Here is a 16,513-nt window from a genome sequence, read left to right on the forward strand (position 1 = left end):
GCAGGTACGAAGTGATGCAGTTCTGCTGGCTGCAGCCGGAGCAGCGGCCCACGGCTGAAGAGGTGCACCTGCTGCTGTCCTATTTGTGCGCCAAGGGCGCCACCGAGGTGGAAGAGGAGTTTGAGCGGCGCTGGCGCTCCTTGCGGCCAGGCGGGGGCAGCGCTGGCTCCGGGCAAGGCACAGCAGGTCCTACGCTGGGCGTGGCGGCTGAGTTGGCTGCGGCCTCATCCTTCCCACTGCTGGAGCAGTTCACGGGCGATGGCTTCCACGGCGATGGGGACGATGTGCTGACGGTGACCGAGACAAGCCGAGGCCTCAACTTCGAGTACAAGTGGGAGGCAGGCCGTGGTGCAGAGGCCTTCCCGCCCAGCCCGGGCCACACCACGCGCCTGCAGGAGCTGTGCGCTCTCGACAGCGCACCGCTGGGCGTGGTGCCGGTGCTCAGCGCGCACAGCCCCTCGCTAGGCAGTGAATACTTCATCCGCCTGGAAGAGGCCGCACCCACCGCGGGCCACGACCCCGACTGCGCTGGTTGCGCCCCCAGCCCCCACGCCGCCACCGCCGACCAAGACGACGACAACTCGGATGGCAGCGCCTCTGCCTCGCTGGCCATGGAGCCATTGTTAGGCCATGCGGCGCCAGTGGGCAGCCCCTGGGGCCGTCGCGACCACCACCTGCGCAGGAGCCGGGACCGGGACTCGCCCTGCCCCTCCCGCTCACCCTCACCGACTGCGGAGGACATAGACTGGGGAGAGGCTGCTTTCTGCCCACCCTTTTTTGAGGAGCCCCTGGGTGCGTCCCCTTCTTCGTGTTCAGGGGCTCTGCTGACCGAGGGTGAGGAGGAACTGGGGGAGGCCGAGGCACAGAGAGCAACCCAGCGTGGACACTGGAGCTCCAACATGTCAGCCAACAACAACAGTGCCAGCCGCGACCCTGAGTCCTGGGACCTCGGTTATGTGGGCAGCTACCCTGACAGCTACATGGATGACTCCCTCAGCCCAGTGCATACCCTGCGGGCCTCCCCACAGTTGGGCCACCCCCTGGCCCAGGAGGGCCCCAGAGAGCCTCTGCTTGGGCCACAGTCAGTCTCCCTTAGCCCTGATTCAGGCCGCCGCCTCATCCTTCCTCATCTGGGCTCTGCCCAGGGCCTGGCACCTGCTCCCTGCCAGGTCATATCCCCCTGCACTGGGGCAGTCATGAGTGGAGGTGACAACCCCCAAGCAGAACCCAGGCTTGCCCAGGAAGCTGAGGACTCTGCTGGACTCCAACTGTTCCTTCCTTCTGTCCCATCCCCATCCCATGAGGGAGCTCCTCTTCCCTCTGAGGATGCCAGTGCTCCTGACACCCTTCCAGCTTCCCCCACATCTGCTGCTGGCAGCCAAGTGACAGTCCCAGAGCTAGTCCTGACCCTCGGCAGCAGCACCAGCTCTCGCGAGGTGGAGGAGCCCAGCAGTGAGGATGAAGACACAACAGAGGCCACTTCGGGTGTCTTCACTGATGTGTCCAGCGATGGCCACCAGGCTGAGAAGCCTGATGTAGTGCCAGCCTTACGCTCTCTGCAAAAGCAGGTGGGGACACCTGACTCCCTGGACTCCTTGGACATCCCGTCCTCAGCCAGCGATGGTGGCTGTGACATCTCCAGCCCATCTGCTGCTGGCCCCCCTGGTGGGCAGCCCCGTGCCCTGGACAGTGGCTATGACACAGAGAACAATGAGTCTCCTGAGTTTGTGCTCAAGGAGGCCCATGAGGCCAGGGAGCTGGCAGCAGACCCAGGGCCGGAGACCCAGACCTCAGCCTCCCTGGGTGGCCTCAGTGAGAAGAACCCCTACCGAGACTCTGCCTACTTCTCAGACCTAGACGCTGAGTCTGAGCCCCCCTTGGGCCCTGAAAAGAGCAGCCCAGTCCAATCCTCCGGGCAGAGCCCGGGCCTGCAGTCTGTGCAGACCTCTCCTATGCTTGGGGCTCTGGGGGAGGCACCCAGTGCTGGTCACAGGGAGGTGCTACCACCACTGCTGGGGATCCAAGAGTCTCCCCCAGAGCCAGGAGCCTGCCTCTCTAGCCCCAGGCCAGAGCCTCCTGCGTCCTTAGGCTCAGCTGAGGAGCAGCCTATGCCCAGCCTCGGCTCCTCCAAGTTCTTCCTGCTGACTCCTGTTCCGCGGAGCCCAGAAGGTGATGGCACAGAACTCCAGGGGCCCCCAGGACTGTCCTCAGGGTGGACAGGGAATCCAGGCACCCCCAGAGCTCCGCTCTGCCTGGCCCTGCCTGGGAGCCCTGGGGCCTTGGAGGGCCGGCCAGAAGAGGAAGAGGACGACAGTGAGGACAGTGATGAGTCGGATGAGGAACTCCGCTGCTACAGCATCCAGGAACCTAGCGAGGACAGTGAGGAGGAGTCTCCCGCGGTGCCTGTGGTGGTGGCCGAGAGCCAGAGCGCACGCAACCTGCGCAGCTTGCTCAAAATGCCCAGTCTGCTGTCCGAGACCTTCTGTGAGGACCTGGACCGCAAGAAGAAGGCTGTGTCCTTCTTCGATGACGTTACCGTCTACCTCTTTGACCAGGTGGGTGGGCTGCTCCCGCAGGAGCACTTGGCGGTGTGTGTGTCTGTGCACACGGAATGGGGGTGTGGAGAGGCGGTGATGCGGGTGGCCAAGTCAGGTGTGCTCTGACCCCTGCAGGAGAGCCCCACCCGGGAGCTCGGGGAGCCCTTCCCCGGTGTGAAGGAGGCGCCTCCAGTGTACCTGCCGGGCAGCCCCGGCTCATCCAGCACCCCCAGCTGGCCAAGGCGCAGTGACCGCTCTCCGGAAGACTCTGCAATGGAAAAGGGTGAGCTGGGGGCGTGACGTCAGAGAAGGGGCTGTGATGTAGGGCAGACCAGGATGTCAGGGGCAGGGCTGTGACGTGTGGGAGTGTGATGTCGGGGCGGGGCATCCGCGGATTTGAGTGACCTGGCCGCCTGGTCCAGTTTCAGGCGGCGGGTTCGAGTGGGACAACGACTTCCTTGGGGTGCCGCCTAAAGGGGCCTTGGTGACCACCCTGGGTCCGGCCGCACCCGCCCCTGCCGTGACCCCCACACCGGCCACAACTGCGCCCATCTCGCGCTTCACCGTGTTGCCCGCGCCCGAGTCCCGCTTCTCCATCTCGCACGTGTCGGACGCAGACGCCAAGTCTGTGGGAGGTGAGGCACAGTGGACCGGCAGGGGGCGTCGCAAGGGGCATGGGGAAACAGGCTGGCGAGATCAGGTCCCTTGCCCAGAGCCACACTCTTGCTCTGGCTTGTGTGCCCTTGTCCCGATAGCAGTGGCCTGGCCGCCCCACATCTTCAGGGCAGATGCAGTGTCCAGTCCCCTAACCCCACCGTCCTGTGCCTCACACTGGCTGTCCCCCATCCTGCCCAGCCTCATCCCCAGAACCCCTCACCTCCAGTCTCCTGCGGGTGCATGTACCAGAAGCCGCTGCAAGCTGCCTACCCAGGGCACAGGTTTGGCCAGCAGCTAAGACCTTTAGTGCTCAAGTGGGGCGTTGCTTGGAAGAAGTGTGTCCCAGCCCACACCTGGCTCCTGTCTGCCAGGTATGAGCTCTCCCTACACCCTATGCACAGGCCTGACAAATTCTTTAGGATCCTCCTAGGTGGCCCTCAAAGCCCACTTCCTCCAGGAAGCCTACCTGCCTCTCACCCCACTCAAGGTAGACCTAGTCCTCCACCTGCCCTTGGCTTGTGCCTACACCCTGGAGGGAAGGGCCTGTCAGTCTCACCCTGGCACAGACAGGCCCAGTTATCAGGAAATGAATGCATGACCCTGACCAGCCCCCTGCTCTTCAGGCCTGCTTTCCCACCTATACAAGGGCTTGGTCAGGGTGAAGCAGTGGGAAGACAAACTTGTCTCCTACCAACTGGTAACTGTGGGTACCATGGGCAGGGGAAATGGCCCCACATGCTCATTGCACCCCCTCTTTGCCAGGCCCTGCAGCAAGCGCTGGAGGCGAGTACACAGAAGCTTGAGGCCCAGGCACTCTGTCCTACAGCGACAGGCATCACTGGAGCCTCTGCTGTCCTGCCCTGGGCAGCAGCAAGAATGGTGACCAGGAATGAGTGCGGACAGCAGTCTCAGCAGCAACAGATCCAGGATCACGGCGCCCCACGTGGCATCCTGGAGAAGCAGGTGGACGGGAGGCCCCTCTCCAGCCCTGGACGGTAGACTGTGCACGCTGCCTGTGTCACCCTGGGGACACAATGTGTCCTGGACACTAGGTTTTGCTGCCAGCACCCCCAGGATGGCCCGGCCTGAGGGCTATGGGTATCTGGATACACAAACATAAACACTTAAAAGGACCCCTACATCTTACATCCCTGGGCCTGGCTGGCCCCAACCCTGCAGCTGCCTTTCCACTCTGGCTGCTGCCTTTGGACTGCTCCACCAAGGCTGGGAGACCTGCCCTTGGCCATGGGCCTGCATGCCGTGCCTGGCTGGCTCCCTCCATCTGTTCACGGGACACTTGCGCCGTTGGCTGGACAGGGCACAGCCCCCAAGGTGGCCATCAGACCTGCCCCTCGCTCTCTTCTAGGTCTGGGTTTACACAGTGCCAGGACAGGCCCCTGGGCTAGTGTCCCCACACCCTCATCTGAGTCTGTGGCTGACTTCCCTTCACTGCCTCCCCCGTAAGCTCCTCTGCACAGGGTCTGGCTGCTCCCGCTGGGGTTCTGATGAGTTCTGGTATCTGATGAGCTCAGGCACCCAGAGGGCTTCCAGGCTGCATCCCCCAACCCTGGCCCTGTTCTTGAGGTGTCCCCAGCAGGGCAGTGCCCTATCCCGTGCCTGGCACCAAAGGAGAGTAGGGGCTGTACCCCAGTCAGCATTGGGGCTCCCGCCTTCGGGATGATGGGGTACAGGGAAGGGTGGGGCTGGGTGGCTGGGTAGCACAGGGACTATTTTTGTAACAGCTATTGCTGGAATGAATAGAAATGGGGTGATTCTAAGTTATTGTTGCCAAAGAGATGTAAAGTTTATTGTTGCTCTGGGGGTGGGGGGTAGTTGATTTTGGTTTGTGTTTTGTTTTTTGAGGCTTAGGACGCTGGTGCAATTATTTTTGTTTGTTTTTTAAGAGAAACCAAGCTATGAAACAAAAGTTCTTGTGCTTGGCATGTTTTCTTTTGGGGTCGGTATGAAGCCCTGTGCTGAGGGGATCAAGGATGGGGTAAGACCCAGTTAGCAGCTCTGCCTGGTGACAGGAAGGACACTGGCTCTTCCTCCTGTCCTGCTCACCTTGCCCTGGTGACCTGCCACTGCTGTGCGTGGGCAGGGTGAAGAGGGTGGATTTAAGTTTGTACCTCACAGGCAGCTCCCTGGAAGCCTGTCCTCCGAGGCCAGCGCCTGTCCTTCAGCCCAGCTATGGGTGAAGGAGACTTGAGGAATTGGGTCATCTATGCTCCCTGCTGTCCTGGCCCTGTGTCCAGCCGTGTGCCCACCAAAGCTCTGTGCCCTCAGCCTCCTGAGCAGGGTGTGGGCAGGAGGCTCTGGGCTACAGCCCTTGGGGTAGAGTCTCTGAGTGAGTTTTTCCCAGACTTCTCTCCAGACAAGGACTGCTGTCACCAGCTCAGGTCACCCCATGGTATTGAATCCAAAGGCGGCACAAAGGAGATTTGTAAATAAAAATTTTAAAGTCTTGTATGTGAGCAGTGGCCCAGCCCCTGCAGGAAGCAGCCTGAGGAGGCGCCCAAGAGCCAGGGCAGAGTTCAGGAGCAGGATCCCCACTGGCCACAGCTCTGGTGGCAAGGACACCAGGAGGCCCCCGTGGCAATGTTCTGTGGGAGTGGGGCTCAGGCAGGGAAGAGATGGTGTCTGCAGAGAGGCGGGAGTGTCAGGAGCCCAGCAGAGCATGGGGCAGGCCCAGACGTCAGCATAGCAGCAGAGCTGCAGGAAATTACGTGCTGTTGATAAAAGTACTCTTCCAATGAGGGTTTAGGCACTCCCCACCTCTCAGGCCACAGATCATGCTTTGCACAAATGTTTATTAACCAGACACGCAGGAGCTAGAAGCACTGGATGAAGGGAGCATCCTCCCTGTGCCCAAGGTCTCACGGGCCAGGACCAGGGGCCTCTGCCCTCAGGAAGCCGGCTCTCTGCCCGGGTGGTACAGCCAGTGGGCCTTAGGTTCCTGGATAGCCTCCTCGGAGCAGCTGGGATCCAGCCCAGGGCAGGCTGACTTGCATAGGGTGACGCCAGGAAGTGGGGTCTGGATGTTCGTCCTCTAACCAGGAACACGCAGGTGGTAACAACATCAGTTACGCAGGTGGGCCCACAGGCTGGTGATGTAGATGTGGCCATCAGCTGAGAAGGGGGGCAGACCTGTCGTTAGTCACTGTTGGCTTCAGCTGCACGTTGGCAAAAGGGTTCCTGAGAAGAGAAAAAGTTTCAGGTTGGAACAGGTGCCATGGACAGGCTGTACCACTCAGGCTTCCTGGGATCCTCAGGGGGGACTCCGACAGCCCAGCCTAGAGTAGGAGACGAGGGGGCAGGGCTGGGGCTGGGGCTGGGGTTGGGCCAGGTGCTGTCTGCAAGGCCTGCTGGCCCCCAGTGTAGCTACCCTCTGCTTACCCCACATGCTCTGGGCAGGCAGGGCACCCTCACTGGCAACTGGGGATGGTGGGGTCCAGCTGAACCCCACCCAGCTCAGGGTAGATGTCTGTCCTTGCGGGAAGGGGACCATTTCCTTCTCAGGGCTTCGATAGCCCTGAGGAGGGTCCACGGCAGTTTGGTGAACCACCCCCCCACCAGGCGCAGGCCCTAAGAATAGAGGGGCTGACGGCCTCTCACAATACAAGACACGGCTCAGCAGACAGTAAGAGCCAGCCCAGGCATGCAGGGTGCCCAGGCACGCCAAGGACACGCAGACACGACAGACAAGGCACACGCACAGGCTGGGGGTGAACACCGCAGCCCTTGCAGAGAGCTGACCGCAAGGCAGTTTCCCTGTGGAGGACACAGCGCCTCCTCCTCCTCCCAGGAAAGCCAAACCCTCCCCTGCCACAGCTGATGCACAGATAGGACTCAAGAGACAAGAAGTGGAAATGGAACAAGATGAGCACAGATGGGGACAGCACTGGCCTCATCCTCACGGAGCCTCTCTCCCTGAAGTCCCTGTTGGGCATGGGGACAGTGCAGGGCAGCAGGTGGGGACATCAGGCAGCTCCATGAGGGACAGCACAGATGGTGCGTGGACACTGGGGCTTGAGGCACAGGACCATACTCAGGGGGAAGCAGGCTTGGCGCTGGAGCTGTTACCTGGAGAGGGGTCACCTTGGGCCCAGCTGGGTCCTTGAGCCTGGTGGGCCAGCAGCAGGTGTTCCATCCAGCATGCCCCAGAAGGCCCACATGGGCAGGAGCATCACCACATGTTTTTGAGGACCTTGTGTTTTCTAAAAATCTGAAACACTTTGACTGTGAAGTTTGAGAAGGATGAGACGTGCAGAGTAGACTGACAGGTCCATGCGGTTTTCCCCCTCCAGAATGCTGTCTGCACATCTTGTGGCTTCATGGCTGGCCACGTCTGGGCTACAGAGTCCAGGATTAAAGGCCACTGTTGACTGTACCTGCAGCGTCAGGGTCTGCAACCTTCTCTGTGGCTCTGGTCTGTGCAGGTAAGCTTCAGGTCCTCACCTGCTGGCTAGGTAGGGACTGCCTAGGGCTCAAAGGTGAGGATCCCGTTGTCATCAGCAAGGCCTACCAGATGCAGGCCCAGTGAAGGCCCAGACCTGCCCACTCTGGCTCCTAGAAGGCTCTCAAGCCCAGGCTTAGGCAGGTCTTGGGGGCCAGGTCTTCCCCTGAAGGGTTTGGGACAGCAGAGCAAAGAACAGACCTGCCTAGGTACCAGAGTGGGAGGCCAATTTGACCACTGCCCAAGGCAGAATGGCCAAGTGTCCTGTGGGAGGCACCTACCTTCTGCCTCAGCTTTGACTCACACCCCAACTCTCACCGAAAGACACACACTGCCAGCCAGGACCAGCACAGAAGTGCAAGCCTGCAAAGTCCCTGCAAGGGACTCCAAGAGGACCTCTGTTCTCTGACCTACATGTTCTTTTCTCCACCTCCCAACATGGTGGGGCCATTCAGAGCACTGTGAGTTTCAACCAATGGGGGCTTGGGATCCCAAATGTGCTCGGGCCAGTCCGATGAGCTGGGAGGTAGCAAGATCTCTACCATGCACACAGGCAGACACAGGGCAAGGCTCCCTGAGACTGCAGCCACACCCACAGGAGGGGCTGTGCAGCCACCACTCCTGGAACAGTCTGAGAGCAGGTGCCTGTGAGCGACTCCTCAAAGCTCACCTGTGTGACCCTGAAGAGGTTAGGGCCCAACACTGAGATGGCAGAAAGACCAGATTTGGAGCCTGAAGTCACTTCAAAACCTCTATGTGTGTGCCTGCCAGGCACATCTGTCCCCTCTGGAGGATGTTTCCTTCTGAACACACCGTCCAGCAGATGAGCAACAACAAACCTCCAAGGGACAGGACCAGCACGCGCTGTGCCTAGCAAAGGAATGTCACCAAGAAGCGTCCAAGAGTGGGTGGACCAGAAACAGCATGCTCTGAGCCAGGACAGTTGGAAAGGCTGGGAAAGCCTGCCTTGGGACACAGGAGTGACGGCGACATGGAGCAGGGCTTTGGGGCCAGATGTGACTTAGGGGTAGGTTGGGGATGCTGCCATGGCAGAAGCAACTCAGGTGATCCTGTGCCTGCTCAGAGCCAAGAAAGACTAGGGAAGAAGATCTCAGTCCTGTGGGCAGCAATCCACGGGGGAACACTGACCCAAAGCCTGGAAGAGTCGGACTTTCGACAGTCAAGGGCATTTACATCCCATCCTCAAACTGCAGGAGCATTTTCCTACAGTACCATGCTGTAGCTCCCACAAAAAGTCAGGGACAGAGAAGCAAGGGTCCAGGATCTGCCTGAGTAGTTGGCCTGCCTGCACAGACATGGTGACCATGGTCCTTGGTCAGGGATGCAGGTCCTAGCTTCCCAGGCCGCCCTCGAGGTGTTGGCAGACAGTGGAAAGCGCCCCACCCCCCACACCTAGCAGGACAGATGCACAGCAATGCCTGCTTGGCCTGAGGATGGGGGCATGAGGGGCATGAGGTGCTTGCCCTTCCCTTCCCCAGCACTGAGGGAAGGGACAGTTATAGTTGTCATCACAGAAGACACTGGAGGCGGCCAGCAAGGGCCTTATGTGTAGCAATAGGGTACTCCTGGGCAGCTGAGACAGTGTCTCAGGGCCATGGGAAACATGAAGGGACCCAGGCAAGGTAAGATCAGAAGGTAATGGGTGGGGCCTGATCAACGACCCCTGAGACCCTAACTCTGAGCCCAGCCCTCTCCCCCAAGCTATGATACTCACCAGACTGGGCTTAGACCACCACATACCCAGAGGACCACCCACACTGGTGCTGCAGGGTCAGGAGAGAGACCTGTCCCCAGATGTTTGCCAGGGTCACCCTTTGACTGTAGCTGAAGCAGTGAGGGTAGGAGAAGACAGGCAGATACCAGGCCAACCCCCATACCCAGCAGCAGCAGCAAGGGCAGTGATGGGGCAGACAGGCAGAACCACAGGCTCTAGGCCGAAAGGAGGAGACCCATTAACCCAAGGAGGGAACCGCTACTTTAAGGAAAAAGGCCCAAAGCAAGGACCAGAACCAGGCCAGGGTTTTGTCCAGAGCCACTGCAGATGCGAACGGGCACAAGAAGACCAGGGCAACTTACTAACTAGTCAGGGCGGCTCAAAATCTGGCCACTTCCACACTGGCACTGCAAGGAAACACACACATTGGTGGAGCTAGGGGTTAGGGAGAGGGAGTGTGAGGACTCTGCAGGGAGGACGGGTCAATGGGGTCAGCGCAGGCTGCCTACTGGGGACCCAGAGCACGGTATCTCTGCTCCCTCTGGCTCTGCATCAGGCCCCACAAGGTTCTGCTCTCTCATTGGGGGTATGGACAGCCCCAAGTGCCATCAGCGAGCAAGGTGGGACCCACACTCCCTGCAAGTCCAAGTCAGGCCAACGCTTAACCCATGTGCTCTGCAAACAGCCCAAGGGCCCTGCAGAAACTGATCATGGGCAATAGGTTGGGGAGCACGGAGGTGTGGTCTGTTCACACAGCCCCAACCTGTGCCGGAGACTGGAAGGAGGCTCCCAACCCAACTGGATGCAATAAATAAAACTTTTATTCAAACAGTTAACTGCAGTACAGGGCACAACTCAGGTTTAAAAAAAAAAAAAAAAAAAAAAGGAAAGGAAAAAAATATTTTCAGCACTTTACATCTTCATACAAGTCTTGCTGTTTTGTGTCTACATTCATCCATTGCGCATGGAATCCCCTGGATTTGAAATCTTTTAGCAAAGTTAGAACGACACAGAAGGTTCTTTACACAGGTCCAGGCTCTGGCTATGTTTTCCTTAAATATAAAACAGGGTCAGTCTGTGCCTGAGCCACTGCTCACAACACTACCAGACACGTCCCAGTTCTCAGCAGGCAGGCGTGCTAAACCACATCAGAAAGAGGCACGTCCACAGCTTCGCAAGGGGCTCCGCCGGCCACAGGGCTAACCTGGCTGCACCTCAGCCCGGCTGCCCAGAATTCAGTGTGTGAAGAGACAAAACCAGTAGCCACTGAGTCCAGTGTGCTTGTTTCTAAAGTCACCAAGACACACAAAAAGACGAGAGCATTTAGGAGGACCCGGGCCAGGCCTGCCTGCCCCCTAGTGGGAGGCATGGGGCCAGCCTGACCAGGCTGGGGCACCCTGCCCCTGTGGCCCAGCAGCCACAGGCAGTTGCAACTCCCTCACAAGGCTGGTTAAAGAAACGATTTCCAAAACACGTGGGGGTGGGGTGGTCTCTGGAGGTCTTTGGAATGTCCGCGTGTGGCCGGGCAGGGCTGCTCCCGACCCCCACCTGCCAGCGTACTGCGTGAGGTAACACCATTCCTGCTGCGGAGCTCCGCCCTATGTACACCTGTCCAGCAGTGTCACCGAGGAGAGAGGCCTGGGGCCTGGCCGAGTGGGCCAGGTGGGCCCAGGCGGGGGCTGCAGCCTCCCTCACAGGAGTGGCCAGCTTCCTCAGGAGGCCCCCCAGACTTGTCATGAGCCCCTTTTTCTCCATGTGGCCCTTGGAAAGGGCCTGACCCGCTTCCTCCCCTGTCCTAGAAGACGCCAGGGTGCCAGGGTCAGATGCAGAATAACAGTACGTACACCAGAGTCCATGCATATCTGTTTTTGTTTTTTAGGAAAAAAAAGTCCTTTTTCCTGTTTTTTCATCTTTTTTTTTTTTTTTTTTTTTTAAAGATTTTTCTTTTTCTTCAAACTCTAGACCTGGCTCACAGTGAGCCTTAGAAAAGGGGTGTGCGTCACGAACATCGCAGGGCGGGGGCAGTGCCTGGCAGGCCCCGCCTGGCACTTTCTGCTTGAGGCTGGGGACACATGGGGGGCAAAGGGGGTGAGCACAGGGGGCGCAGGGAGCAGCACCATAGACCCTGGGGGATCACAGAGTCTGGGGTCACCAACCAAAAGGCAGGGGCAGGTAGGGAAGAAAACAACCCAAGAACAAACCAACGAGAGCTGAGGAGGGAAACAGGGAGGAGCTCTTCAGAGCAGCCACGGCGGTCAGCGTCCTCACACTGTGGACACCAGTGTGCCACTGCCGCTGTGAAACAAAGCACAGGACAGCTGCCCAGGTGCCCTTTGGGCCAGCAGCAGGCCACCTGGCCGGGATGGAGAAGCCAGGGCAGATTGTGCCCACGCTGGGACTGAGGCAGCCGTGGTCCTACCTGGTTCTAGGCAGGCAAGACCCAGAAGCAGTAAGCAACCCTCCCCGACCCTGCCCTTGCCATCGGGGGTGGACAGGGTGGCCTAGACACCAGGGAAAAGGATCAGGGCCGAGGGCGTTTCTGAGCACAGCAGGAAAGAACGGGAACCCCAGTAAGGCAGTGCCCTCAGGGACAACTGGGACTCCCCAGGGGAAGAACCACCAGCTGGCTTCTGGGTCCCAAGATGGGAGCTACCCCAACCAAGTCCCTGGTACCCCCAACCCACAGTCCCAAAGATGAATCCGAAGTTGCTTACCTGCTCACGGACCGTGCTCCATAGTCCTCCAGACCCTAGGGAGTTAGGGCACAGAAGTTAGGCTGGGGCCTACGGGACTGAGCCTCCGCCCTATGCTCTTACACCATCCACAGGCATGGCCCTGGAGTTCAGACAGGCTCCCCAGGAAGGCAGCTCCCTCAATCTGGCCACCGTGGTTGGGGGCCTCTCCAGAGACCCTGACTCCCCATAGTGACCTCTCAAACTGACTGGGCCACTTGCATCTAGCCAGTGGCTGAATGGATTATGTGAGCTCCAGGTTACCTCACTGCCCCTGGCTGTACACACCTCCCATGCTGAAGGGAGAAGAAGGGTCTGGGCAGACAGAGGACACCTGCCTTTGGTCAGGACCTTCCACAGGCTAGCAGGCGGTGGGTGGGCATGGAGCAGGCTGCAGGAGATGGCCCGCTGCAGGCCCGCCTCACATAAGCCTGGGCTGGCCCCGGCCCCTACAGCCTGCTATAGCTTCCTGGAAATGTCCTGGTCCGCCACCAGCCTGCCTGGCCCCAGGGCACTGAGGGTGGTAGGTTCACATTTCCTAACTCTCTCAGCCTTGAACCAAAGCCAGACACCACAGTGAGTGAGGGGTGCCTCCCAGCCCAGCAACTGGCCCAAGCCCGCAGGTCTCCACCCAGGTGGGAGAACCTCCCTCTGCTGCCACCATATGCTCTGAGCCAAGGGGCAGCCACACCACCACAGTCTGGATCCTGTACCACACCACTCTCTATTCTAGTTGCCAAGCCCTCCTCACAGGGGGCCAGGGGCACAGCCTGAAAGGCATTTCACACCTCCAACATGACTTTTTGCACAGCCTCAAATCCCCTGTCAACAAGGACTCTCAGCGGTTGGGACACAGTGACAGTACCCCCAGAATGTCTAAGACTTGGGAATGGCTCGTTCTCTTTCTCAAACCCTAGCCTAGCCCAAGGACCACAGCCAAAGGAAAACTGTCTTCCTGTTCCTGACCTGGAGGCCACAGCAGACTAATGTCCTTCAATAGAACACTTGGCAGAAGAGCCCCAGGATGACAGGGACCTCCTCTCCAGCCCCACAGCCTCTTCAGACAGAGCCAGGTGGGACTCCATGAACTCTGTTCCGAAACTCAAACCACATCCAGCCTGGACAGAGACCAGCTCTCACACAGGGGAACCTAGGAACCTATCCCAAAGCTGAGGACCATGCCTCCACCAGCTGCCTCTCGCTGCAGGATGAGATGGCCAGAGCCCCAGAGTCACACTGACCAGACCATGCTGGGCAGCAGGAGCTCATGTGACTGAGGCCCATGGCTCTCAGGGAAGGAGTTTCTGGAAATCAATTCCTGGGCCCCCAGGCTCCTTACAAGCAGGGGGTGGGCATCCAAGGACAACTTCTAGGCCAGCTGTGCCCCAGCCCTGACATCACATCCTGGGGGCGGTGCGTAGATTGAGGTTGGCACAGGGCCACTGTGAGGGACAGGGACTCAGCACTGATCCACAGGTGTTCGTGTGGCCCAAGCCTGGCAGGCAGGACACCCATGCTCCACTCAGGACCCCTGGCTAAGAGCCCAGAACTCAACTCACCTGGGAGAAGGCAGGCACAGCCACACTGTAGGGCCTCTGTTTGAAGGTGCCGGCTGTCTGGTTGGGGAAGGCCCGGGAGGATGTGCCGTAGTCAGGGGGTGGGATGGCCAGGTCATCCTTGTCCAAGAGGTTGCCTGTGCTGCTGCTCTTGCCCTGCTGCAGGCTGTGGGGATGTGGGGTTCAGAGGCTGGCCAGATAGCCCACCCAGCCCCACAGGCTTTTTGGCCTCTGCCTCCTCCGGGACTGGTCACCCTGGGACCACAGAAAGCAGCCACAGTGCCCATGGCGGGGTGGTGGGGACCGAGTCCCACAGTGACTCCTCGGCCCTCCTGTAGCCACTCACTCCCATTAGGCTCAGCTGAGTCCCCAAGGACCAGGATGACCTAAGGAGTGGGCTGTGTCCCCCAAGAGATGGGCAGCAGGGGTGTGCTGTGCCACAACAGGCTGACCAATAGCCCCTGCACACAGCACTGACCCCCAGAGCTCCTCTGGATGCCACAGCAGCCCTCTGGCCCCCATGGTGCAGTGGGGCTGGAGCTGGGTAGAGGAGCCGCCTGGAAACCCATCTGGCTTGGCCGGCACACTCACCTCATGTGCAACCTGTCACTGCCGTCACTGTCCAGAACCCGGGTATAGGAGAAGGGAAACCAGCCCCTCCTGGAAGAGAGGCTCTAGGTCAGCACTCCACCCACAGGCCTAGGCAGACAAGCAGGTGGCATCCTGCCCCCACCCCCAGACCCGATCCCACCAGTTCCGCAGCCTAGCTGTACACCCTGTGGAGGGACAGGCAACCTGCTCTGGGGTGACCAGGAACTGGCCATGTGGACATGGGCTACTCTACCTGTTGAAGGTGTGGGTGTGATTACCTCCACCATGAGGTGGGGTCCAGGCAGAGCTGTGCACTACCCGCCATGTACCCCTCACCACCGTGGGTCATGGCTCCAAAACCAGGAGAACCACCAGGAGAGGGGTGGGGGCCTCTCATTCCGGGCCCTCCCATAGCTACCACTGGGCACTGGGCCAGAGCATAACATGGTTTTGACCAGTGATGGCAAACCTTTTAGAACTTTCAATGATAATAAAAAGTCAGCTGTGGCACACGTGCCATAGGTTTGCCACCACTGGTTTAGGCTTTTGCTCCTGTTTATCCTCCCCCACGGACATTGTTTCCTTCCTCTCATGCCCAAAGACACCTGGACAAAAAATATCCTGGGAAGAAGCAGTTCCTGGCCAGCCTACTCCAGATGGAGCAAGAGGAAGATCCTGACCCAGCCTCTGTGCGACAGGTATGGCCCTGTGACTTGGTAATACGCTGAGGGCCAGTTAGACACATAGGAGGGACTAGGTGCACAAAGGCTGTGGTGTCTGGCTGGCTGAATCCCACTCGGCCACCTATCACCTGGGAAGCCAGGCACCTACCCATGGGGAAATGTCCAGGTCCCTTATAGCATGTATACAGTTGGGATACCACGCCCTGTGTCAAAGCAAGGGGTGCAGGAAGATTATAGGACAGTGGAGCCAACAGCTAATGATATCCACAAAGGCTATGGCTGCATGTGGGCAAGTCCTCAGAGTCACACCCATCCTAGGAGAACCTATGACCTGATCATCAGGTGAAAGAACTCAGGGTCAAAAGTGCATCTGAGTGCCACTGTCCCCGTATGCTCAATAATAGGGGCCAGGACCCAGGACCTGCTCCCTTCCAGATAGATACTCACATCTTGGTCTTCTCACTCTCGCCATAGTGCCAGCCATCCCGGGCCTCTGGTACCAGCAGGGTGATGAGATCGCCCTCTTTGAAACTCAGCAGGGTGCTGTTGTCACCAGCCGCGTGGGAGAAAATGGCCTTCACCCGCATGCGGCCATTGCGCTCCAGGCCAGCTGCCATGGAGCTTGAGCGTGGCAAAGTCTTGTTCTCTGCTGCTGGGACAATGGGGGCAGGCGTGAGGGGATAGGTGGTAGCAGATGGGACCCAGGGTAGAGGTGAGGGAGACTTGATGGGGATGGTGATGGCACCCCAGACTGGACATCTGGGCAGGATGGGAAGAGCTGCAGTCCTCCCACGCCTGTCTGTCTGCCCTGATCACTGACTGAACCAACCTTTGGGCAGTCCTGTCACTTACCACATTACATTTGCAGCCCAATGACACCATACACATTGCACACCTGTGCATGCAAACATACACACACATGCAGGTATGCACACTGCCCCAGGCATGTGCACATAAACATGCAAAAAACATCATCTACACAGCATACACATGTGCACAATAACCCCACACATGCACCTGCACAAGCGTGGGCGCACACATTCATGTGCACGCTGCCCACACGCATGCTGCCCCCAGGCACTGTACACACAAGTGTTCATGAGCCTTGGGGCCTCCCAGACCTCCACTCAGGAATGTGGCAGTACTAGAGGCCTGGGGAGGCTTGGGGAGGAGGGGACCAAACCCAGCACCTGCAGGCCCTTACTGGCGGCGTAGCTGTTCTTCGGGGTCACGCTCTTGCGCACAGGAAGAGTGTTGGAATAGGAGTCACTCAGCTTGCTCTGAGACTGCGGGGGAGACAGGGATTTGGGCTGGGCAGCCTTGCGGTCAGCCCAGGGGTTGTAGTCCTCGCTGTCCGGGCCTGCAACGCCATTCATGATGGGCACATTCTCCTGAGCAGACATCCGCTGGAGAGAAGAGGAGGCAGGGGCAGGGCGTCGCTGGGGGGCCGGTTAGGCAGAGGACCCTCCACAGGGGACCCTGGGCTCAGCACAACTGGGCTTGCCCTGGGAGAATGAGGGGGCCATGAGATACCACCTCCAACCAAAGGGGGTCACTCCCACACCC

The 16,513-nt window shown here is 59.3% G+C and overlaps 2 protein-coding genes across 14 annotated transcripts in view; one reads left to right on the forward strand and one right to left on the reverse strand.

The window, feature by feature from the left end:
- Positions 1–5,663, forward strand: part of Aatk (apoptosis-associated tyrosine kinase) — a 39,977-nt gene extending 34,314 nt beyond the window's left edge. For all 9 annotated transcript variants that reach the window (XM_005407305.2, XM_013506069.1, XM_005407307.2 and 6 more), the window contains 4 exons: positions 5–2,555; positions 2,673–2,820; positions 2,960–3,172; positions 3,957–5,663. In XM_005407305.2, the coding sequence (XP_005407362.2) occupies positions 5–2,555; positions 2,673–2,820; positions 2,960–3,172; positions 3,957–3,997 (2,953 nt within the window). In that variant the 3' untranslated portion in view covers positions 3,998–5,663. The remainder of the gene's footprint in view (positions 1–4; positions 2,556–2,672; positions 2,821–2,959; positions 3,173–3,956) is intronic.
- A 321-nt stretch (positions 5,664–5,984) lies between these two features.
- Positions 5,985–16,513, reverse strand: part of Baiap2 (BAI1-associated protein 2) — a 68,163-nt gene continuing 57,634 nt past the window's right edge. The window contains exons 9-15 of one of the 5 annotated variants that reach the window (XM_005407314.2): positions 16,152–16,353; positions 15,395–15,596; positions 14,265–14,333; positions 13,677–13,839; positions 12,100–12,134; positions 9,748–9,792; positions 5,985–6,389 (exon numbers count right to left, since the gene is read on the reverse strand). In XM_005407314.2, the coding sequence (XP_005407371.1) occupies positions 9,765–9,792; positions 12,100–12,134; positions 13,677–13,839; positions 14,265–14,333; positions 15,395–15,596; positions 16,152–16,353 (699 nt within the window). In that variant the 3' untranslated portion in view covers positions 5,985–6,389; positions 9,748–9,764. Of the gene's footprint in view, positions 6,390–9,747; positions 9,793–10,188; positions 11,681–12,099; positions 12,135–13,676; positions 13,840–14,264; positions 14,334–15,394; positions 15,600–16,151; positions 16,354–16,513 lie in introns of those variants that run through there. The other 4 variants (XM_005407312.2, XM_013506075.1, XM_013506074.1 and 1 more) reach the window with 4 other exon arrangements.

The sequence above is a fragment of the Chinchilla lanigera genome, unplaced genomic scaffold (assembly GCF_000276665.1).
Source record: "Chinchilla lanigera isolate Chin_1 unplaced genomic scaffold, ChiLan1.0 scaffold00105, whole genome shotgun sequence".
NCBI classification, from domain to species: domain Eukaryota; kingdom Metazoa; phylum Chordata; class Mammalia; order Rodentia; family Chinchillidae; genus Chinchilla; species Chinchilla lanigera.